Raw genomic sequence first — 24,387 nt, 5'->3', positions numbered from 1 at the left:
TTACCATGTGATGTCCGGGGGGGGGGGCCGGGGGTCTGTATATAATATATATATCTCCTCTTACCATGTGATGTCCGGGGGGGGCGGGGGTCTGTATATAATATATATCTCCTCTTACCATGTGATGTCCGGGGGGGGCCGGGGGTCTGTATATAATATATATATCTCCTCTTACCATGTGATGTCCGGGGGGGGCCGGGGGTCTGTATATAATATATATATCTCCTCTTACCATGTGATGTCCGGGGGGGCCGGGGGTCTGTATATAATATATATATATCTCCTCTTACCATGTGATGTCCGGGGGGGCCGGGGGTCTGTATATAATATATATATCTCCTCTTACCATGTGATGTCCGGGGGGGCCGGGGGTCCTCCATCATCACCTCCTTGTACCGATCCTCGTGTCCTTCTAAATACTCCCACTCCTCCATGGAGAAATAGACAGCGACATCCTGACACCTTATAGGAACCTGACAACACAATGATACAGTCATCACCCCTCCCCCTCCAGTGCTGTTACTGGAGAATTTCCCAGCATTCCCAGCAGTGTCACCTCTCCAGTCAGCAGCTCCAGCATCTTGTTGGTGAGTTCTAGAATCTTCTGCTCATGTATCAGGGAGAGAGGGGGAGGGGCTGTGATGGGGCCCCGGCTCCTGCTCCCTCCTCCTCCTGGCTCTATGATGGGGCCCCGGCTACTGGGGGCCCCACAGTCCCCCGATGTCTTCTTCACCAGTGAGTATTCCTGTGTATGGAGAGACAATAGATGATAGAAATGTAGTACAGATACCTCTCCGCTCAGCAGATAGATGATAGAAATGTAGTACAGATACCTCTCCGCTCAGCAGATAGATGATAGAAATGTAGTACAGATACCTCTCCGCTCAGCAGATACATGATAGAAATGTAGTACAGATACCTCTCCGCTCAGCAGATAGATGATAGAAATGTAGTACAGATACCTCTCCGCTCAGCAGATAGATGATAGAAATGTAGTACAGATACCTCTCCGCTCAGCAGATACATGATAGAAATGTAGTACAGATACCTCTCCGCTCAGCAGATAGATGATAGAAATGTAGTACAGACACCTCTCCGCTCAGCAGATAGATGATAGAAATGTAGTACAGATACCTCTCCGCTCAGCAGATAGATGATAGAAATGTAGTACAGATACCTCTCCGCTCAGCAGATAGATGATAGAAATGTAGTACAGATACCTCTCCGCTCAGCAGATAGATGATAGAAATGTAGTACAGATACCTCTCCGCTCAGCAGATAGATGATAGAAATGTAGTACAGATACCTCTCCGCTCAGCAGATACATGATAGAAATGTAGTACAGATACCTCTCCACTCAGCAGATAGATGATAGAAATGTAGTACAGATACCTCTCCGCTCAGCAGATAGATGATAGAAATGTAGTACAGATACCTCTCCGCTCAGCAGATAGATGATAGAAATGTAGTACAGATACCTCTCCGCTCAGCAGATAGATGATAGAAATGTAGTACAGATACCTCTCCGCTCAGCAGATACATGATAGAAATGTAGTACAGATACCTCTCCGCTCAGCAGATAGATGATAGAAATGTAGTACAGATACCTCTCCGCTCAGCAGATACATGATAGAAATGTAGTACAGATACCTCTCCGCTCAGCAGGGAGATGATAGAAATGTAGTACAGATACCTCTCCGCTCAGCAGATAGATGATAGAAATGTAGTACAGATACCTCTCCGCTCAGCAGATAGATGATAGAAATGTAGTACAGATACCTCTCCGCTCAGCAGATAGATGATAGAAATGTAGTACAGATACCTCTCCGCTCAGCAGATAGATGATAGAAATGTAGTACAGTTACCTCTCCGCTCAGCAGATAGATGATAGAAATGTAGTACAGATACCTCTCCGCTCAGCAGATAGATGATAGAAATGTAGTACAGATACCTCTCCGCTCAGCAGATACATGATAGAAATGTAGTACAGATACCTCTCCGCTCAGCAGGGAGATGATAGAAATGTAGTACAGTTACCTCTCCGCTCAGCAGATACATGATAGAAATGTAGTACAGATACCTCTCCGCTCAGCAGATACATGATAGAAATGTAGTACAGATACCTCTCCGCTCAGCAGGGAGATGATAGAAATGTAGTACAGATACCTCTCCGCTCAGCAGATAGATGATAGAAATGTAGTACAGATACCTCTCCGCTCAGCAGGGAGATGATAGAAATGTAGTACAGATACCTCTCCGCTCAGCAGATAGATGATAGAAATGTAGTACAGATACCTCTCCGCTCAGCAGGGAGATGATAGAAATGTAGTACAGTTACCTCTCCGCTCAGCAGATACATGATAGAAATGTAGTACAGATACCTCTCCGCTCAGCAGATACATGATAGAAATGTAGTACAGATACCTCTCCGCTCAGCAGGGAGATGATAGAAATGTAGTACAGATACCTCTCCGCTCAGCAGGGAGATGATAGAAATGTAGTACAGATACCTCTCCGCTCAGCAGATAGATGATAGAAATGTAGTACAGATACCTCTCCGCTCAGCAGATACATGATAGAAATGTAGTACAGATACCTCTCCGCTCAGCAGGGAGATGATAGAAATGTAGTACAGATACCTCTCCGCTCAGCAGATACATGATAGAAATGTAGTACAGATACCTCTCCGCTCAGCAGATAGATGATAGAAATGTAGTACAGATACCTCTCCGCTCAGCAGATAGATGATAGAAATGTAGTACAGATACCTCTCCGCTCAGCAGATACATGATAGAAATGTAGTACAGATACCTCTCCGCTCAGCAGATAGATGATAGAAATGTATTACAGACACCTCTCCGCTCAGCAGATAGATGATAGAAATGTAGTACAGATACCTCTCCGCTCAGCAGATAGATGATAGAAATGTAGTACAGATACCTCTCCGCTCAGCAGGGAGATGATAGAAATGTAGTACAGATACCTCTCCGCTCAGCAGATAGATGATAGAAATGTAGTACAGATACCTCTCCGCTCAGCAGATAGATGATAGAAATGTAGTACAGATACCTCTCCGCTCAGCAGATAGATGATAGAAATGTAGTACAGATACCTCTCCGCTCAGCAGATAGATGATAGAAATGTAGTACAGTTACCTCTCCGCTCAGCAGGGAGATGATAGAAATGTAGTACAGTTACCTCTCCGCTCAGCAGATACATGATAGAAATGTAGTACAGATACCTCTCCGCTCAGCAGATACATGATAGAAATGTAGTACAGATACCTCTCCGCTCAGCAGGGAGATGATAGAAATGTAGTACAGATACCTCTCCGCTCAGCAGATAGATGATAGAAATGTAGTACAGATACCTCTCCGCTCAGCAGGGAGATGATAGAAATGTAGTACAGATACCTCTCCGCTCAGCAGATAGATGATAGAAATGTAGTACAGATACCTCTCCGCTCAACAGATACATGATAGAAATGTAGTACAGATACCTCTCCGCTCAGCAGGGAGGTGATAGAAATGTAGTACAGATACCTCTCCGCTCAGCAGATACATGATAGAAATGTAGTACAGATACCTCTCCGCTCAGCAGGGAGATGATAGAAATGTAGTACAGATACCTCTCCGCTCAGCAGATAGATGATAGAAATGTAGTACAGATACCTCTCCGCTCAGCAGATAGATGATAGAAATGTAGTACAGATACCTCTCCGCTCAGCAGATAGATGATAGAAATGTAGTACAGATACCTCTCCGCTCAGCAGATAGATGATAGAAATGTAGTACAGATACCTCTCCGCTCATCAGATAGATGATAGAAATGTAGTACAGATACCTCTCCGCTCAGCAGATAGATGATAGAAATGTAGTACAGATACCTCTCCGCTCAGCAGATAGATGATAGAAATGTAGTACAGATACCTCTCCGCTCAGCAGATACATGATAGAAATGTAGTACAGATACCTCTCTGCTCAGCAGATACATGATAGAAATGTAGTACAGATACCTCTCCGCTCAGCAGATAGATGATAGAAATGTAGTACAGATACCTCTCCGCTCAGCAGATAGATGATAGAAATGTAGTACAGATACCTCTCCGCTCAGCAGATAGATGATAGAAATGTAGTACAGATACCTCTCCGCTCAGCAGATACATGATAGAAATGTAGTACAGATACCTCTCCGCTCAGCAGATAGATGATAGAAATGTAGTACAGACACCTCTCCGCTCAGCAGATAGATGATAGAAATGTAGTACAGATACCTCTCCGCTCAGCAGATAGATGATAGAAATGTAGTACAGATACCTCTCCGCTCAGCAGGGAGATGATAGAAATGTAGTACAGATACCTCTCCGCTCAGCAGATAGATGATAGAAATGTAGTACAGATACCTCTCCGCTCAGCAGATAGATGATAGAAATGTAGTACAGATACCTCTCCGCTCAGCAGATAGATGATAGAAATGTAGTACAGATACCTCTCCGCTCAGCAGATACATGATAGAAATGTAGTACAGATACCTCTCCGCTCAGCAGATACATGATAGAAATGTAGTACAGATACCTCTCCGCTCAGCAGGGAGATGATAGAAATGTAGTACAGATACCTCTCCGCTCAGCAGATAGATGATAGAAATGTAGTACAGATACCTCTCCGCTCAGCAGGGAGATGATAGAAATGTAGTACAGATACCTCTCCGCTCAGCAGATAGATGATAGAAATGTAGTACAGATACCTCTCCGCTCAGCAGATAGATGATAGAAATGTAGTACAGATACCTCTCCGCTCAGCAGATAGATGATAGAAATGTAGTACAGATACCTCTCCGCTCATCAGATAGATGATAGAAATGTAGTACAGATACCTCTCCGCTCAGCAGATAGATGATAGAAATGTAGTACAGATACCTCTCCGCTCAGCAGATAGATGATAGAAATGTAGTACAGATACCTCTCCGCTCAGCAGATACATGATAGAAATGTAGTACAGATACCTCTCTGCTCAGCAGATACATGATAGAAATGTAGTACAGATACCTCTCCGCTCAGCAGATAGATGATAGAAATGTAGTACAGATACCTCTCCGCTCAGCAGATAGATGATAGAAATGTAGTACAGATACCTCTCCGCTCAGCAGATACATGATAGAAATGTAGTACAGATACCTCTCCGCTCAGCAGATACATGATAGAAATGTAGTACAGATACCTCTCCGCTCAGCAGATACATGATAGAAATGTAGTACAGATACCTCTCCGCTCAGCAGATACATGATAGAAATGTAGTACAGATACCTCTCCGCTCAGCAGATAGATGATAGAAATGTAGTACAGATACCTCTCCGCTCAGCAGATACATGATAGAAATGTAGTACAGATACCTCTCCGCTCAGCAGATAGATGATAGAAATGTAGTACAGATACCTCTCCGCTCAGCAGATAGATGATCTCCAAGGTGAAGTCTAATATTCTTCTGGTGATCTCAGTCCTGTCCTTGTCCATCCTTGGTGGGTCATTCAGGAGAAGGAGCGTCTGGAGGAGAAGAGGAGGAAACTGGATGAGCTGGAGGATCTAGTAGTGCAGGAGAGAGGAGGGGCCCGAAATCATCCAGGGGCCACATGATATGACCTACATACACCAGCACTGCCTCTGGTTGGGATCCTCGTCTCTCTTGTAGGTTGTTCCAGAACTTTCATACTCTATATTAGGATAGGTCATCAGTATAAGATCGGGTAGGGGGTTCATCTTCTAACCAGGGCCACCATCATGGATGTTCTGGCTGTATTACCATCAGGGGCCCGGTCAGCACCAGAAATATCAATCCTGATGATGTGTAGTCTTAGTCTATGTATGAGCTGCCAGCGCCGGGCCCCTCTACATTACAGCTGTGACCGGGCCCTCTACATTCCCCTTTCTCGGAGAGCCGCAGCCTGCACCAGACCCCTCCCCAGTGTAAGTCTATGTCCTGAGGAGGCCGATAGAGCTGAATACAATGGTGGGCGCAGAGCGATCATGTCCAGGCTCCACCATCAGGGCTCGTCTAGTGATGTCTGAGGCAGGAGGAGCGATGAGCCCCGAACCAGAGACACCAGGAATCTCCATGGCAATATATATATATATGTATAATATTGTACGATAGACCAGAAGGGGGCGATATATTATATGGGGGTGACTGAGGGGGAGAATATTGTATATGTATAATATTGTATAAGAAAAAATCTCCTTGTCCCGTGTTCGCCAGTGGATATGAAATGAAAAATTTTTTTGAGAGAAGTCCTCAGTAGTTGATTCCTTTTTTAATGGCTAACTTAAAAGTTTTTCGATGCCATATCGAGCTTTCGGGACTATAGAGGTCTCTTCATCAGGACGGTATAACACAATGTCTGGAGTTAGGTGTATATGTATATATATATATATATATATATATATATATATATATATATACAGAGGAGTGGGGTGTTAGATGTAAGATAGATGGAGAACAGAACATGTAAATACACAGTATATAACCCATATATATCAGTCACAGGACAGTTCTCTGGGTTTGTGGCTTCTTTGATCAGTGACGTGGTGTCTAGTGGTTGTAAAACATCATAAAACCCTGGGCCTGATTTATCCCCTTTTGGAGATTGTTGAAGGTCGTCATGAGTTTAATCTCCCATATGCGGCGATCCTTTCTGTTTCTGAAGTTTCCTCTTAGTACCAGGATCTTCATATAGAGAACTCTCCTGTGACTGATATATATGGGTTATATACTGTGTATTTACACGTTCTGTTCTCCATCTCTTTTGCATCTAACACCCCACTCCTCTGTATATATATACGCCTAACTCCAGACATTGTGTTATACCTTCCTGATGAAGAGACCTCTATAGTCCCGAAAGCTCGAGATGGCATCAGAACATTTTTTTAACCACTTCAGTACCGTAGTTTCCTCTCCATTACGGTAATTTTTATTTTGTATGGTGTCATTGGGGGTTGGGCTATAACCTTTAATAACGGTGTTTTATTAGCGTATTATTTATTTATTTTTTATTATTATTTTATTTACATTTTTTAAAAAAAATTCTTTATTATATTTTTATTTTTTTTTCAGATTGTGTCCCCATAAGGTGATAAGAGACCTTTGGGGACATCTGATCACTTATTTTTTTTGTACTTGAGGCTGATTTCTCCTATAACTGAGGCTGCTACATTTAACCCCAGATACAGGAGGAATACAGACTCCTGCACACTGTATACACAGCTTACTGAGCTGATCTGGGGTCCTGTACACTGTATATACAGCTTACAGAGCTGATCTGGGGTCCTGTACACTGTATATACAGCTTACTGAGCTGATCTGGGGTCCTGTACACTGTATATACAGCTTACTGAGCTGATCTGGGGTCCTGTACACTGTATATACAGCTTACTGAGCTGATCTGAGGTCCTGTACACTGTATATACAGCTTACAGAGCTGATCTGGGGTCCTGTACACTGTATATACAGCTTACTGAGCTGATCTGGGGTCCTGTACACTGTATATACAGCTTACTGAGCTGATCTGGGGTCCTGTACACTGTATATACAGCTTACCGAGCTGATCTGGGGTCATGTACACTGTATATACAGCTTACTGAGCTGATCTGGGGTCCTGTACACTGTATATACAGCTTACTGAGCTGATCTGAGTCCTGTACACTGTATATACAGCTTACAGAGCTGATCTGGGGTCCTGTACACTGTATATACAGCTTACTGAGCTGATCTGGGGTCCTGTACACTGTATATACAGCTTACAGAGCTGATCTGGGGTCCTGTACACTGTATATACAGCTTACCGAGCTGATCTGGGGTCATGTACACTGTATATACAGCTTACTGAGCTGATCTGGGGTCCTGTACACTGTATATACAGCTTACTGAGCTGATCTGAGTCCTGTACACTGTATATACAGCTTACAGAGCTGATCTGGGGTCCTGTACACTGTATATACAGCTTACTGAGCTGATCTGGGGTCCTGTACACTGTATATACAGCTTACTGAGCTGATCTGGGGTCCTGTAGGACCCAGCAGCTCTGGTAAGACTCTGCTCCCAGGGGATCACTTGTCCACCGGGTCAGAGGGCGGCTTAATTATGGCAGTATTCAGCACTGTATACACAGCAATGGAGAAGGCAGGGGAGGTAATAAATCTTCCCTGTCTTCTCTCTGGGAGCTCCGGCTGAAGTTACAGCCGGCTCCTAGTGAATGCTACACGATCTCCGTGTGACAGGTACGTCCTGGCAGAACTAGGCAACCACTTCCCGGACGTATATAGTCTATGGGCGGTCCGGAAGCGGTTAAGTTAGCCATTAAAAAAGGAATCAACTACTGAGGACTTCTCTCAGGAAATGTCTTTCATTATGTATAATACTGTACGATAGACCAGAAGGGGGCGATATATTATATTATATTGTATATACTGATGTCATCTTACCTGTCCTGAGAGCAGCCAGCGAGCCACTGCTGCAGGACCTGCAAGAGCTGAAGGACCTGTGATGATGTCACCGCTATCATGTGACCACTACATGGGGGCGGAGCTCAGGAGAGGAGAAGGATGAAGGACCTGTGATGATGTCACCGTCATGTGACCAGTACATGAGGGCGGAGCTCAGGAGAAGGATGAAGGACCTGTGATGATGTCATGAGGGGCGGAGCTTCTTCTGCCTTGTGTTGAGTACAGGACCTGCGGTGATGTCATCAGAGTGAAGTAAATCTACAGAAGTTATGAAGTATCAGGAGCTGCTTAGTATGAGGAGGAGAAATATCACAGAGCGTGCGGATATATCTGAGGGTGTTATATATCACAGAGCGTGCGGATATATCTGAGGGTGTTATATATCACAGAGCGTGCGGATATATCTGAGGGTGTTATATATCACAGAGCGTGCGGATATATCTGAGGGTGTTATATATCACAGAGCGTGCGGATATATCTGAGGGTGTTATATATCACAGAACGTGCGGATATATCTGAGGGTGTTATATATCACAGAACGTGCGGATATATCTGAGGGTGTTATATATCACAGAGCGTGCGGATATATCTGAGGGTGTTATATATCACAGAACGTGCGGATATATCTGAGGGTGTTATATATCACAGAGCGTGCGGATATATCTGAGGGTGTTATATATCACAGAACGGGCGGATATATCTGAGGGTGTTATATATCACAGAACGTGCGGCTATATCTGAGGGTGTTATATATCACAGAACGTGCGGATATATCTGAGGGTGTTATACATCACAGAACGTGCGGATATATCTGAGGGTGTTATACATCACAGAACGTGCGGATATATCTGAGGGTGTTATATATCACAGAACGTGCGGATATATCAGAGGGTGTTATATATCACAGAACGTGCGGATATATCTGAGGGTGTTATATATCACAGAACGTGCGGATATATCTGAGGGTGTTATATATCACAGAACGTGCGGATATATCTGAGGGTGTTATACATCACAGAACGTGCGGATATATCTGAGGGTGTTATATATCACAGAACGTGCGGATATATCAGAGGGTGTTATATATCACAGAACGTGCGGATATATCTGAGGGTGTTATAGATCACAGAACTTGTGGATATATCTGAGGGTGTTATATATCACAGAACGTGCGGATATATCTAAGGGTGTTATATATCACAGAACGTGCGGCTATATCTGAGGGTGTTATATATCACAGAACGTGCGGATATATCTGAGGGTGTTATATATCACAGAGCGTGCGGATATATCTGAGGGTGTTATATATCACAGAACGTGCGGATATACTTGAGGGTGTTATATATCACAGAACGTGCGGATATATCTGAGGGTGTTATATATCACAGAACGTGCGGATATATCTGAGGGTGTTATATATCACAGAACGTGCGGATATATCTGAGGGTGTTATATATCACAGAACGTGCGGATATATCTGAGGGTGTTATATATCTCAGAACGTGCGGATATATCTGAGGGTGTTATATATCACAGAACGTGCGGATATATCTGAGGGTGTTATATATCACAGAACGTGCGGATATATCTGAGGGCGTTATACACTCACCGGCCACTTTATTAGGTACACCTGTCCAACTGCTCGTTAACACTTAATTTCTAATCAGCCAATCACATGGCGGCAACTCGGTGCATTTAGGCATGTAGACATGGTCAAGACAATCTCCTGCAGTTCAAACCGAGCATCAGTATGGGGAAGAAAGGTGATTTGAGTGCCTTTGAACGTGGCATGGTTGTTGGTGCCAGAAGGGCTGGTCGGAGTATTTCAGAAACTGCTGATCTACTGGGATTTTCACGCACAACCATCTCTAGGGTTTACAGAGAATGGTCCGAAAAAGAAAAAACATCCAGTGAGCGGCAGTTCTGTGGGCGGAAATGCGTTGTTGATGCCAGAGGTCAGAGGAGAATGGCCAGACTGGTTCGAGCTGATAGAAAGGCAACAGTGACTCAAATAGCCACCCGTTACACCCAAGGTAGCCAGAAGAGCATCTCTGAACGCCGCACAGTACGTCCAACTTTGAGGCTACAGATGGGCTACAGCAGCAGAAGACCACACCGGGTGCCACTCCTTTCAGCTAAGAACAGGAAACTGAGGCTACAATTTGCACAAGCTCATCGAAATTGGACAATTGAAGATTGGAAAAACGTTGCCTGGTCTGATGAGTCTCGATTTCTGCTGCGACATTCGGATGGTAGGGTCAGAATTTGGCGTCAACAACATGAAAGCATGGATCCATCCTGCCTTGTATCGGTAACGGTTCAGGCTGGTGGTGGTGGTGTCATGGTGTGGGGAATATTTTCTTGGCACTCTTTGGGCCCCTTGGTACCAATTGAGCATCGTTGCAACGCCAAAGCCTACCTGAGTATTGTTGCTGACCATGTCCATCCCTTTATGACCACAATGTACCCAACATCTGATGGCTACTTTCAGCAGGATAATGCAATGCCATGTCATAAAGCTGGAATCATCTCAGACTGGTTTCTTGAACATGACAATGAGTTCACTGTACTCCAATGGCCTCCACAGTCACCAGATCTCAATCCAATAGAGGAGCATCTTTGGGATGTGGTGGAACGGGAGATTCGCATCATGGATGTGCAGCCGACAAATCTGCGGCAACTGTGTGATGCCATCATGTCAATATGGACCAAAATCTCTGAGGAATGCTTCCAGCACCTTGTTGTATCTATGCCACCAAGAATTGAGGCAGTTCTGAAGGCAAAAGGGGGTCCAACCCGTTACTAGCATGGTGTACCTAATAAAGTGGCCGGTGAGTGTATATCACAGAACGTGCGGATATATCAGAGGGCGTTATATATCACAGAACGTGCGGATATATCAGAGGGTGTTATATATCACAGAACATGAGGATATATCTCAGGGTGTTATATATCACAGAACGTGCGGATATATCTGAGGGTGTTATATATCACAGAACGTGCGGATATATCTGAGGGTGTTATATCACAGAACGTGCGGATATATCTCAGGGTGTTATATATCGCAGAACGTGCGGATATATCTGAGGGTGTTATATATCACAGAACGTGCGGATATATCTGCGTGTTATATATCACAGAACGTGCGGATATATCTCAGGGTGTTATATATCGCAGAACGTGCGGATATATCTGAGGGTGTTATATATCACAGAACGTGCGGATATATCTGAGGGTGTTATATATCACAGAACGTGCGGATATATCTTAGGGTGTTATATATCACAGAACGTGCGGATATATCTGCGTGTTATATATCACAGAACGTGCGGATATATCTCAGGGTGTTATATATCTCAGAACGTGCGGATATATCTGAGGGTGTTATATATCACAGAACGTGCGGATATATCTGAGGGTGTTATATATCACAGAACGTGCGGATATATCTGAGGGTGTTATATATCACGGAACGTGCGGATATATCTGAGGGTGTTATATATCACAGAACGTGCGGATATATCTGAGGGTGTTATATATCACGGAACGTGCGGATATATCTGAGGGTGTTATATATCACGGAACGTACGGATATATCTGAGGGTGTTATATATCACAGAACATGCGGATATATCTGAGGGTGTTATATATCACAGAACGTGAGGATATATCTCAGCGTGTTATATATCACAGAACGTGCGGATATATCTGAGGGTGTTATATATCACAGAACGTGCGGATATACTTGAGGGTGTTATATATCACAGAACGTGCGGATATACTTGAGGGTGTTATATATCACAGAACGTGCGGATATATCTGAGGGTGTTATATATCACAGAACGTGAGGATATATCTCAGGGTGTTATATATCACGGAACGTACGGATATATCTGAGGGTGTTATATATCACAGAACGTGCGGATATATCTGAGGGTGTTATAGATCACAGAACGTGCGGATATATCTGAGGGTGTTATATATCACAGAACGTGCGGATATATCTGAGGGTGTTATATATCACAGAACGTGCGGATATATCAGAGGGTGTTATATATCACAGAACGTGCGGATATATCTGAGGGTGTTATATATCACAGAACGTGCGGCTATATCTGAGGGTGTTATATATCACAGAACGTGCGGATATATCTGAGGGTGTTATATATCACAGAACGTGCGGATATATCTGAGGGTGTTATATATCACAGAACGTGCGGATATACCTGAGGGTGTTATATATCACAGAACGTGCGGATATACCTGAGGGTGTTATATATCACAGAACGTGCGGATATACCTGAGGGTGTTATATATCACAGAACGTGCGGATATATCTGAGGGTGTTATATATCACAGAACATGCGGATATATCTGAGGGTGTTATCACAGAATGTGCGGATATATCTGAGGGTGTTATGTACCACAGAACGTGCGGATATATCTGAGGGTGTTATATTACAGAACATGCGGATATATCTGAGGGTGTTATATATCACAGAACGTGCGGATATATCTGAGGGTGTTATATTACAGAACGTGCGGATATATCTGAGGGTGTTATATCACAGAACGTGCGGATATATCTGAGGGTGTTATATATCACAGAACGTGCGGATATACCTGAGGGTGTTATATATCACAGAACGTGCGGATATACCTGAGGGTGTTATATATCACAGAACGTGCGGATATACCTGAGGGTGTTATATATCACAGAACGTGCGGATATATCTGAGGGTGTTATATATCACAGAACATGCGGATATATCTGAGGGTGTTATCACAGAATGTGCGGATATATCTGAGGGTGTTATGTACCACAGAACGTGCGGATATATCTGAGGGTGTTATATTACAGAACGTGCGGATATATCTGAGGGTGTTATATATCACAGAACGTGCGGATATATCTGAGGGTGTTATATTACAGAACGTGCGGATATATCTGAGGGTGTTATATCACAGAACGTGCGGATATATCTGGGGGTGTTCTATATCACAGAACGTGCGGATATATCTGGGGGTGTTCTTTATCACAGAACACCTTGCCTCTCTCCCACACCTGTTGCTTATCCCCCCCTCCTATCTTCCCCCCTCTCATCTCCTCCCCTCCCTCTCACCCCCCCCCTCCTCATGCTACTACCTTCTCCTGCCACTCCTACTCTCCGTATCCTATATACTTCATTAGTTGTTTAACTAAGCCACACCTTACAGTGCGTTCACTATGGACCTTCCCCCTTTACTCGTCACGTTTCTTCGGATTGGAGTGGGATTAAGCTGGACACCCGATCAGACCTCCCATCTTATTCCGCTCCGTTATTTACTCTTTGGCAAATAATTGTTTGTTAAGTTTGTACTCATTATATCATACTCTTAATTTACAGTTTGTGTGGCTCGTAACTTATTGTAGCTGTATATTTCGCTTAAAGGCGAAACTCTGCCTAAACAATCACAGTTAGGGGGATATCTTCTCTCCATAGGGAGAGACCACCATTTAGGTGTGTGGAGTCTTATTAAGCCATTAGCGCTCCACTGTGCAAGGGAACATGGGAACTATATGCAAATATGTCTTCCATGATGTAATTAGGAAAACAGTGCCTCAGAGGGCGCTACAGGAGGATGTGCAAGTCTGTCTTCCATGATGTAATTAGGAAGAAAGAGCCTTAGTCATGCAGTAGAGGGCGCTCCTTTTAACATCATTCCCGACCTTCCCAGAGGCTTTTGTTTGCAATGATGTTGGGATTTTACCAAGTACAGTCTCTTAGCCGAGGACAGCTGTTTCAATGTTATTGCATCTCGTCAGCTTGGTGCAGAGAAGACTGACCTGGTAGAGGTGAGAGGCTTCTAGACAGGGTTAGGGGGATATCGTCTCTCCATAGGGAGAGACCACTATTTAGGTAAAATCTGGTAAAAACCTGGTAAAATCCCAACATCATTGCAAACAAAGGCCTCTGGGAAGGTCGGGCATGATGTTAAAGGGAGCACACCCTATTGGACTGCATGACTGAGGCTTTGTCTTCCTAACAGATTTGCATATTCTTCCCATGTTCCCTTGCACAGTGGAGCGCTAATGGCTTAATAAGACTCCACACACCTAAATCAGACTTATAAAAGTTTTCGGTCCAAGCTGTCAGGTCGCTCCTTAGGCGAATTGTATAGCGACGGTGAACCAATCTCGCATGTCTCCCTGAAATTTTTGCTCCCAGACACGGTGGTAACTCATCTCTACTACAACCACTACAAATGGTGCCTTTCCTCCATCTTGCCACCTAGAGGACTAACTAGGCGTCTGACACCGTTTGAGAAGCTGATCCTTTCTAACGTACCCAGCATGAGGAAACTGACACATTGTAAAAAAGTTCTATCCTCCACCCCTACAGACCACAAGCCAACATTCCTGACATCCTGGGAAAAAGACCTTAATACCACCTTTACCCCAGCTGAAGCTGACATCATACTCTCCAACTCCCACGTTTTCTCAACCTGCGTTAAAATGATGGAAATGCACTACAAGGCCCTGACCAGATGGCATACAGCCCCTACATTGGGGCAAAAAAAGTATTTAGTCAGTCACCAATAGTGCAAGTTCCACCACTTAAAAAGAAGAGAGGCGTCTGTAATTTACATCATAGGTAGACCTCAACTATGAGAGACAAAATGAGAAAACAAATCCAGAAAATCACATTGTCTGATTTTGTAAGAAGTTTTTTTCAAATTATGGTGGAAAATAAGTATTTGGTCACCTACAAACAATCCAGATTTCTGGCTCTCACAGACCTGTAACTTCTTCTTTAAGAGTCTCCTCTTTCCTCCACTCATTACCTGTAGTAATGGCACCTGTTTAAACTTGTTATCAGTATAAAAAGACACCTGTGCACACCCTCAAACAGTCAGACTCCAAACTCCACTATGGTGAAGACCAAAGAGCTGTTAAAGGACACCAGAAACAAAATTGTAGCCTTGCACCAGGCTGGGAAGACTGAATCTGCAATAGGCAACCAGCTTGGATTGAAGAAATCAACTGTGGGAGCAATAATTAGAAAATGGAAGACATACAAGACCACTGATAATCTCCCTCGCTCTGAGGCTCCATGCAAAATCTCACCCCGTGGGGTCAAAATGATCACAAGAACGGTGAGCAAAAACCCCAGAACCAGGCGGGGGGACCTAGTGAATGAACTGCAGAGAGCTGGGACCAATGTAACAAAGCCTACCATCAGTAACACACTACGCCGCCAGGGACTCAGATCCTGCAGTGCCAGACGTGTCCCACTGCTTAAGCCAGTACATGTCCGGGCCCGTCTGAAGTTTGCTAGAGAGCATTTGGATGATCCAGAAGAGTATTGGGAGAATGTCCTATGGTCTGATGAAACCAAACTGGAACTGTTTGGTAGAAACACAACTTTTCGTGTTTGGAGGAAAAAGAATACTGAGTTGCATCCATCAAACACCATACCTACTGTAAAGCATGGGGGGTGGAAACATCATGCTTTGGGGCTGTTTCTCTGCAAAGGGGCCAGGACGACTGATCCGGGTACATGAAAGAATGAATGGGGCCATGTATCGTGAGATTTTGAGTGCAAACCTCCTTCCATCAGCAAGGGCATTGAAGATGAAACGTGGCTGGGTCTTTCAACATGACAATGATCCAAAGCACACCGCCAGGGCAACGAAGGAGTGGCTTTGTAAGAAGCATTTCAAGGTCCCGGAGTGGCCGAGCCAGTCTCCAGATCTCAACCCTATAGAAAACCTTTGGAGGGAGTAGAAAGTCTGTGTTGCCAAGCGACAGCCCCAAAACATCACTGCTCTAGAGGAGATCTGCATGGAGGAATGGGCCAACATACCAACAACAGTGTGTGCCAACCTTGTGAAGACTTACAGAAAACGTCTGACCTCTGTCATTGCCAACAAAGGAGAGAGAACAAAGGATGGAGATGAAATTTTGTTACTGACCAAATACTTATTTTTCACCATAATTTGCAAATAAATTCTTACAAAATCAGACAATGTGATTTTCTGGATTTGTTTTCTCATTTTGTCTCTCATAGTTGAGGTCACCTATGATGTAAATTACAGACGCCTCTCAGCTTTGTAAGTGGTGGAACTTGCACTATTGGGGACTGACTAAATACTTTTTTGCCCCACTGTACATGGCTCCACGCACGTAAACGTGCTGACTCAAACCTATGCTGGCGCTGCAACTCCGAACCAGGCACACCACTTCACATCTGGTGGTCCTGCCCACTTATCACACCTTATTGGGCCGCAGTTCAACTAAATATCAGAAACATCACCTCTTCCACAATCACCCTATCTCCAGCCCTGGTCATTCTCTCTTGTCCCCAGATTGACTATACCCCGAGCAAGACAAATCTTACCACCCACTTGATGGAAGCGGCCATCAAGGTCAACGGGTGATGTGACAGTATTAGTCCTGGTATAGTGGTCAGTGTGTGATGTGACAGTAATTAGTCCTGGTATAGCGGTCAGTAGGTGATGTGACAGTATTTAGTCCTGGTATAGAGGTCAGTGTGTGATGTGACAGTATTTAGTCCTGGTATAGCGGTCAGTGGGTGATGTGACAGTATTAGTCCTGGTATAGTGGTCAGTGTGTGATGTGACAGTATTTAGTCCTGGTATAGCGGTCAGTGGGTGATGTGACAGTATTTAGTCCTGGTATAGCGGTCAGTGGGTGATGTGACAGTATTTAGTCCTGGTATAGAGGTCAGTGGGTGATGTGATTGTATATAGTCCTGGTATACTGGTCAGTGGGTGATGTGACAGTATATAGTCCTGGTATAGTGGTCAGTGTGTGATGTGACAGTAATTAGTCCTGGTATAGAGGTCAGTGTGTGATGTGACAGTATTTAGTCCTGGTATAGAGGTCAGTGTGTGATGTGACAGTATTTAGTCCTGGTATAGAGGTCAGTGTGTGATGTGACAGTATTTAGTCCTGGTATAGAGGTCAGTGTGTGATGTGACAGTATTTAGTCCTGGTATAGCGGTCAGTGGGTGATGTGACAGTATTAGTCCTGGTATAGTGGTCAGTGTGTGATGTGACAGTATTTAGTCCTGGTATAGCGGTCAGTGGGTGATGTGACAGTATTTAGTCCTGGTATAGCGGTCAGTGGGTGATGTGACAGTATTTAGTCCTGGTATAGAGGTCAGTGGGTGATGTGATTGTATATAGTCCTGGTATACTGGTCAGTGGGTGATGTGACAGTATATAGTCCTGGTATAGCGGTCAGTGGGTGATGTGACAGTATTAGTCCTGGTATAGCGGTCAGTGTGTGATGTGACAGTATTTAGTCCTGGTATAGCGGTCAGTGTGTGATGTGACAGTATTTAGTCCTGGTATAGTGGTCAGTGTGTGATGTGACAGTATTTAGTCCTGGTATAGCGGTCAGTGGGTGATATGACAGTATTTAGTCCTGGTATAGCGGTCAGTGGGTGATGTGACAGTATTAGTCCTGGTATAGCGGTCAGTGGGTGATGTGACAGTATTTAGTCCTGGTATAGCGGTCAGTGGGTGATGTGACAGTATTTAGTCCTGGTATACTGGTCAGTGGGTGATGTGACAGTATTTAGTCCTGGTATAGCGGTCAGTGGGTGATGTGACAGTATATAGTCCTGGTATAGCGGTCAGTGGGTGATGTGACAGTATTAGTCCTGGTATAGAGGTCAGTGTGTGATGTGACAGTATTTAGTCCTGGAATAGCGGTCAGTGTGTGATGTGACAGTATTTAGTCCTGGTATAGCGGTCAGTGGGTGATGTGACAGTATTAGTCCTGGTATAGCGGTCAGTGGGTGATGTGACAGTATTTAGTCCTGGTATAGCAGTCAGTGGGTGATGTGACAGTATTAGTCCTGGTATAGTGGTCAGTGTGTGATGTGACAGTATTTAGTCCTGGTATAGCGGTCAGTGGGTGATGTGACAGTATTTAGTCCTGGTATAGCGGTCAGTGGGTGATGTGACAGTATTTAGTCCTGGTATAGAGGTCAGTGGGTGATGTGACAGTATTTAGTCCTGGTATAGCGGTCAGTGGGTGATGTGACAGTATTTAGTCCTGGTATAGAGGTCAGTGGGTGATGTGACAGTATTAGTCCTGGTATAGTGGTCAGTGGGTGATGTGACAGTATTTAGTCCTGGTATACTGGTCAGTGGGTGATGTGACAGTATTTAGTCCTGGTATAGCGGTCAGTGGGTGATGTGACAGTATATAGTCCTGGTATAGCGGTCAGTGGGTGATGTGACAGTATTAGTCCTGGTATAGAGGTCAGTGTGTGATGTGACAGTATTTAGTCCTGGTATAGCGGTCAGTGTGTGATGTGACAGTATTTAGTCCTGGTATAGCGGTCAGTGGGTGATGTGACAGTATTAGTCCTGGTATAGCGGTCAGTGGGTGATGTGACAGTATTTAGTCCTGGTATAGTGGTCAGTGTGTGATGTGACAGTATTTAGTCCTGGTATAGCGGTCAGTGGGTGATGTGACAGTATTTAGTCCTGGTATAGAGGTCAGTGGGTGATGTGACAGTATTTAGTCCTGGTATAGCGGTCAGTGGGTGATGTGACAGTATTTAGTCCTGGTATAGAGGTCAGTGGGTGATGTGACAGTATTTAGTCCTGGTATAGCAGTCAGTGGGTGATGTGACAGTATTTAGTCCTGGTATAGCGGTCAGTGGGTGATGTGACAGTATTTAGTCCTGGTATAGAGGTCAGTGGGTGATGTGACAGTATTTAGTCCTGGTATAGCGGTCAGTGGGTGATGTGACAGTATTTAGTCCTGGTATAGCAGTCAGTGGGTGATGTGACAGTATTAGTCCTGGTATAGTGGTCAGTGTGTGATGTGACAGTATTTAGTCCTGGTATAGCGGTCAGTGGGTGATGTGACAGTATTTAGTCCTGGTATAGCGGTCAGTGGGTGATGTGACAGTATTTAGTCCTGGTATAGAGGTCAGTGGGTGATGTGACAGTATTTAGTCCTGGTATAGCGGTCAGTGGGTGATGTGACAGTATTTAGTCCTGGTATAGCGGTCAGTGGGTGATGTGACAGTATTTAGTCCTGGTATAGAGGTCAGTGGGTGATGTGACAGTATTAGTCCTGGTATAGTGGTCAGTGGGTGATGTGACAGTATTTAGTCCTGGTATACTGGTCAGTGGGTGATGTGACAGTATTTAGTCCTGGTATAGCGGTCAGTGGGTGATGTGACAGTATATAGTCCTGGTATAGCGGTCAGTGGGTGATGTGACAGTATTAGTCCTGGTATAGAGGTCAGTGTGTGATGTGACAGTATTTAGTCCTGGTATAGCGGTCAGTGTGTGATGTGACAGTATTTAGTCCTGGTATAGCGGTCAGTGGGTGATGTGACAGTATTAGTCCTGGTATAGCGGTCAGTGGGTGATGTGACAGTATTTAGTCCTGGTATAGTGGTCAGTGTGTGATGTGACAGTATTTAGTCCTGGTATAGCGGTCAGTGGGTGATGTGACAGTATTTAGTCCTGGTATAGAGGTCAGTGGGTGATGTGACAGTATTTAGTCCTGGTATAGCGGTCAGTGGGTGATGTGACAGTATTTAGTCCTGGTATAGAGGTCAGTGGGTGATTTGACAGTATTTAGTCCTGGTATAGCAGTCAGTGGGTGATGTGACAGTATTAGTCCTGGTATAGTGGTCAGTGTGTGATGTGGCAGTATTTAGTCCTGGTATAGCGGTCAGTGGGTGATATGACAGTATTTAGTCCTGGTATAGCGGTCAGCGGGTGATGTGACAGTATTTAGTCCTGGTATAGTGGTCAGTGTGTGATGTGACAGTATGTAGTCCTGGTATAGCGGTCAGTGGGTGATGTGACAGTATTTAGTCCTGGTATAGCGGTCAGTGGGTGATGTGACAGTATTTAGTCCTGGTATAGCGGTCAGTGGGTGATGTGACAGTATTTAGTCCTGGTATAGCTGTCAGTGGGTGATGTGACAGTATTTAGTCCTGGTATAGCGGTCAGTGTGTGATGTGACAGTATTAGTCCTGGTATAGCGGTCAGTGGGTGATGTGACAGTATTTAGTCCTGGTATAGAGGTCAGTGTGTGATGTGACAGTATTAGTCCTGGTATAGCCGTCAGTGGGTGATGTGACAGTATTTAGTCCTGGTATACTGGTCAGTGGGTGATGTGACAGTATTTAGTCCTGGTATACTGGTCAGTGGGTGATGTGACAGTATTTAGTCCTGGTATAGCGGTCAGTGGGTGATGTGACAGTATTTAGTCCTGGTATAGCGGTCAGTGGGTGATGTGACAGTATTTAGTCCTGGTATAGCGGTCAGTGGGTGATGTGACAGTATTTAGTCCTGGTATAGAGGTCAGTGGGTGATGTGACAGTATTTAGTCCTGGTATAGCGGTCAGTGGGTGATGTGACAGTATTTAGTCCTGGTATAGCGGGCAGTGGGTGATGTGACAGTATTAGTCCTGGTATAGCGGTCAGTGGGTGATGTGACAGTATTTAGTCCTGGTATAGAGGTCAGTGTGTGATGTGACAGTATTTAGTCCTGGTATAGAGGTCAGTGGGTGATGTGACAGTATTTAGTCCTGGTATAGCGGTCAGTGGGTGATGTGACAGTATTTAGTCCTGGTATAGAGGTCAGTGGGTGATGTGACAGTATTTAGTCCTGGTATAGTGGTCAGTGGGTGATGTGACAGTATTTAGTCCTGGTATAGCGGTCAGTGGGTGATGTGACAGTATATAGTCCTGGTATAGCGGTCAGTGTGTGATGTGACAGTATTTAGTCCTGGTATAGCGGTCAGTGGGTGATGTGACAGTATTAGTCCTGGTATAGCGGTCAGTGGGTGATGTGACAGTATTTAGTCCTGGTATAGCGGTCAGTGGGTGATGTGACAGTATTTAGTCCTGGTATAGAGGTCAGTGTGTGATGTGACAGTATTAGTCCTGGTATAGTGGTCAGCGGGTGATGTGACAGTATATAGTCCTGGTATAGCGGTCAGCGGGTGATGTGACAGTATTTAGTCCTGGTATAGCGGTCAGTGGGTGATGTGACAGTATATAGTCCTGGTATAGCGGTCAGTGGGTGATGTGACAGTATTTAGTCCTGGTATAGCGGTCAGTGGGTGATGTGACAGTATTTAGTCCTGGTATAGAGGTCAGTGAGTGATGTGACAGTATTTAGTCCTGGTATAGAGGTCAGTGAGTGATGTGACAGTATTTAGTCCTGGTATAGCGGACAGCGGGTGATGTGACAGTATTTAGTCCTGGTATAGCGGACAGCGGGTGATGTGACAGTATTTAGTCCTGGTATAGCGGTCAGTGGGTGATGTGACAGTATTAGTCCTGGTATAGTGGTCAGTGTGTGATGTGACAGTATTAGTCCTGGTATACTGGTCAGTGGGTGATGTGACAGTATCTGGTCCTGGTATAGCGGTCAGTGGGTGATGTGACAGTATTAGTCCTGGTATAGAGGTCAGCGGGTGATGTGACAGTATTTAGTCCTGGTATAGAGGTCAGTGGGTGATGTGACTGTATTTAGTCCTGGTATAGCGGACAGCGGGTGATGTGACAGTATTTAGTCCTGGTATAGCGGTCAGTGGGTGATGTGACAGTATTAGTCCTGGTATACTGGTCAGTGGGTGATGTGACAGTATTTAGTCCTGATATAGAGGTCAGTGGGTGATGTGACAGTATTAGTCCTGGTATAGAGGTCAATGGGTGATGTGACAGTATTTAGTCCTGATATAGCCGTCAGTGGGTGATGTGACAGTATTTAGGCCTGGTATAGAGGTCAGTGGGTGATGTGACAGTATTTAGTCCTGGTATAGCGGTCAGTGGGTGATGTGACAGTATTTAGTCCTGGTATAGCGGTCAGCGGGTGATGTGACAGTATTTAGTCCTGGTATAGAGGTCAGTGGGTGATGTGACAGTATTTAGTCCTGGTATAGCGGTCAGTGGGTGATGTGACAGTATATAGTCCTGGTATAGTGGTCAGTGTGTGAATTGACAGTATTAGTCCTGGTATACTGGTCAGTGGGTGATGTGACAGTATTTAGTCCTGGTATAGCGGTCAGTGGATGATGTGACAGTATATAGTCCTGGTATAGCGGTCAGTGTGTGATGTGACAGTATTTAGTCCTGGTATAGCGGTCAGTGGGTGATGTGACAGTATTAGTCCTGGTATAGCGGTCAGTGGGTGATGTGACAGTATTTAGTCCTGGTATAGCGGTCAGTGGGTGATGTGACAGTATTTAGTCCTGGTATAGAGGTCAGTGTGTGATGTGACAGTATTAGTCCTGGTATAGTGGTCAGCGGGTGATGTGACAGTATATAGTCCTGGTATAGCGGTCAGTGGGTGATGTGACAGTATTTAGTCCTGGTATAGCGGTCAGTGGGTGATGTGACAGTATTTAGTCCTGGTATAGAGGTCAGTGAGTGATGTGACAGTATTTAGTCCTGGTATAGAGGTCAGTGAGTGATGTGACAGTATTTAGTCCTGGTATAGCAGTCAATGGGTGATGTGACAGTATTTAGTCCTGGTATAGCAGTCAATGGGTGATGTGACAGTATTTAGTCCTGGTATAGCAGTCAGTGGGTGATGTGACAGTATTTAGTCGTGGTATAGAGGTCAGTGAGTGATGTGACAGTATTTAGTCGTGGTATAGAGGTCAGCGGGTGATGTGACAGTATTTAGTCCTGGTATAGCGGTCAGTGGGTGATGTGACAGTATTTAGGCCTGGTATAGAGGTCAGTGGGTGATGTGACAGTATTTAGTCCTGGTATAGAGGTCAGTGGGTGACGTGACAGTATTTAGTCCTGGTATAGCGGTCAGTGGGTGATGTGACAGTATTTAGTCCTGGTATAGCGGTCAGTGGGTGATGTGACAGTATTTAGTCCTGGTATAGCTGTCAGTGGGTGATGTGACAGTATTTAGTCCTGGTATAGAGGTCAGTGTGTGATGTGACAGTATTTAGTCCTGGTATAGAGGTCAGTGGGTGATGTGACAGTATTTAGTCCTGGTATAGCGGTCAGTGGGTGATGTGACAGTATTTAGTCCTGGTATAGAGGTCAGTGTGTGATGTGACAGTATTTAGTCCTGGTATAGAGGTCAGTGGGTGATGTGACAGTATTTAGTCCTGGTATAGCGGTCAGTGGGTGATGTGACAGTATTTAGTCCTGGTATAGCGGTCAGTGGGTGATGTGACAGTATTTAGTCCTGGTATAGAGGTCAGTGTGTGATGTGACAGTATTTAGTCCTGGTATAGAGGTCAGTGGGTGATGTGACAGTATTTAGTCCTGGTATAGGGGTCAGTGTGTGATGTGACAGTATTTAGTCCTGGTATAGCGGTCAGTGGGTGATGTGACAGTATTAGTCCTGGTATAGAGGTCAGTGTGTGATGTGACAGTATTTAGTCCTGGTATAGAGGTCAGTGGGTGATGTGACAGTATTTAGTCCTGGTATAGCGGTCAGTGGGTGATGTGACAGTATTTAGTCCTGGTATAGCGGTCAGTGGGTGATGTGACAGTATTTAGTCCTGGTATAGAGGTCAGTGGGTGATGTGACAGTATTTAGTCCTGGTATAGTGGTCAGTGTGTGATGTGACAGTATTAGTCCTGGTATACTGGTCAGTGGGTGATGTGACAGTATTTAGTCCTGGTATAGCGGTCAGTGGGTGATGTGACAGTATATAGTCCTGGTATAGCGGTCAGTGTGTGATGTGACAGTATTTAGTCCTGGTATAGCGGTCAGTGGGTGATGTGACAGTATTAGTCCTGGTATAGCGGTCAGTGGGTGATGTGACAGTATTTAGTCCTGGTATAGCGGTCAGTGGGTGATGTGACAGTATTTAGTCCTGGTATAGAGGTCAGCGTGTGATGTGACAGTATTAGTCCTGGTATA

General features: G+C 44.7%; 2 protein-coding genes across 2 annotated transcripts in view; one reads left to right on the top strand and one right to left on the bottom strand.

Annotated features, from left to right (window-relative positions):
* The window catches only part of LOC142198391 (uncharacterized), a 617,468-nt gene extending 611,901 nt beyond the window's left edge, over positions 1–5,567 (bottom strand). The window contains exons 1-3 of the mRNA XM_075269418.1: positions 5,435–5,567; positions 557–745; positions 347–473 (exon numbers count right to left, since the gene is read on the bottom strand). Of these exons, the coding sequence (XP_075125519.1) occupies positions 347–473; positions 557–745; positions 5,435–5,512 (394 nt within the window). The 5' untranslated portion in view covers positions 5,513–5,567. The remainder of the gene's footprint in view (positions 1–346; positions 474–556; positions 746–5,434) is intronic.
* LOC142198393 (uncharacterized) overlaps positions 1–24,387 on the top strand; it is a 600,588-nt gene that overhangs the window by 479,872 nt on the left and 96,329 nt on the right. The window lies entirely within an intron of this gene.

Source organism: Leptodactylus fuscus, chromosome 3, assembly GCF_031893055.1.
Source record: "Leptodactylus fuscus isolate aLepFus1 chromosome 3, aLepFus1.hap2, whole genome shotgun sequence".
In the NCBI taxonomy this organism is placed as follows: domain Eukaryota; kingdom Metazoa; phylum Chordata; class Amphibia; order Anura; family Leptodactylidae; genus Leptodactylus; species Leptodactylus fuscus.
Note: the sequence above shows the minus strand (reverse complement) of the source record. Positions and strands in the feature narration are given on the sequence as shown.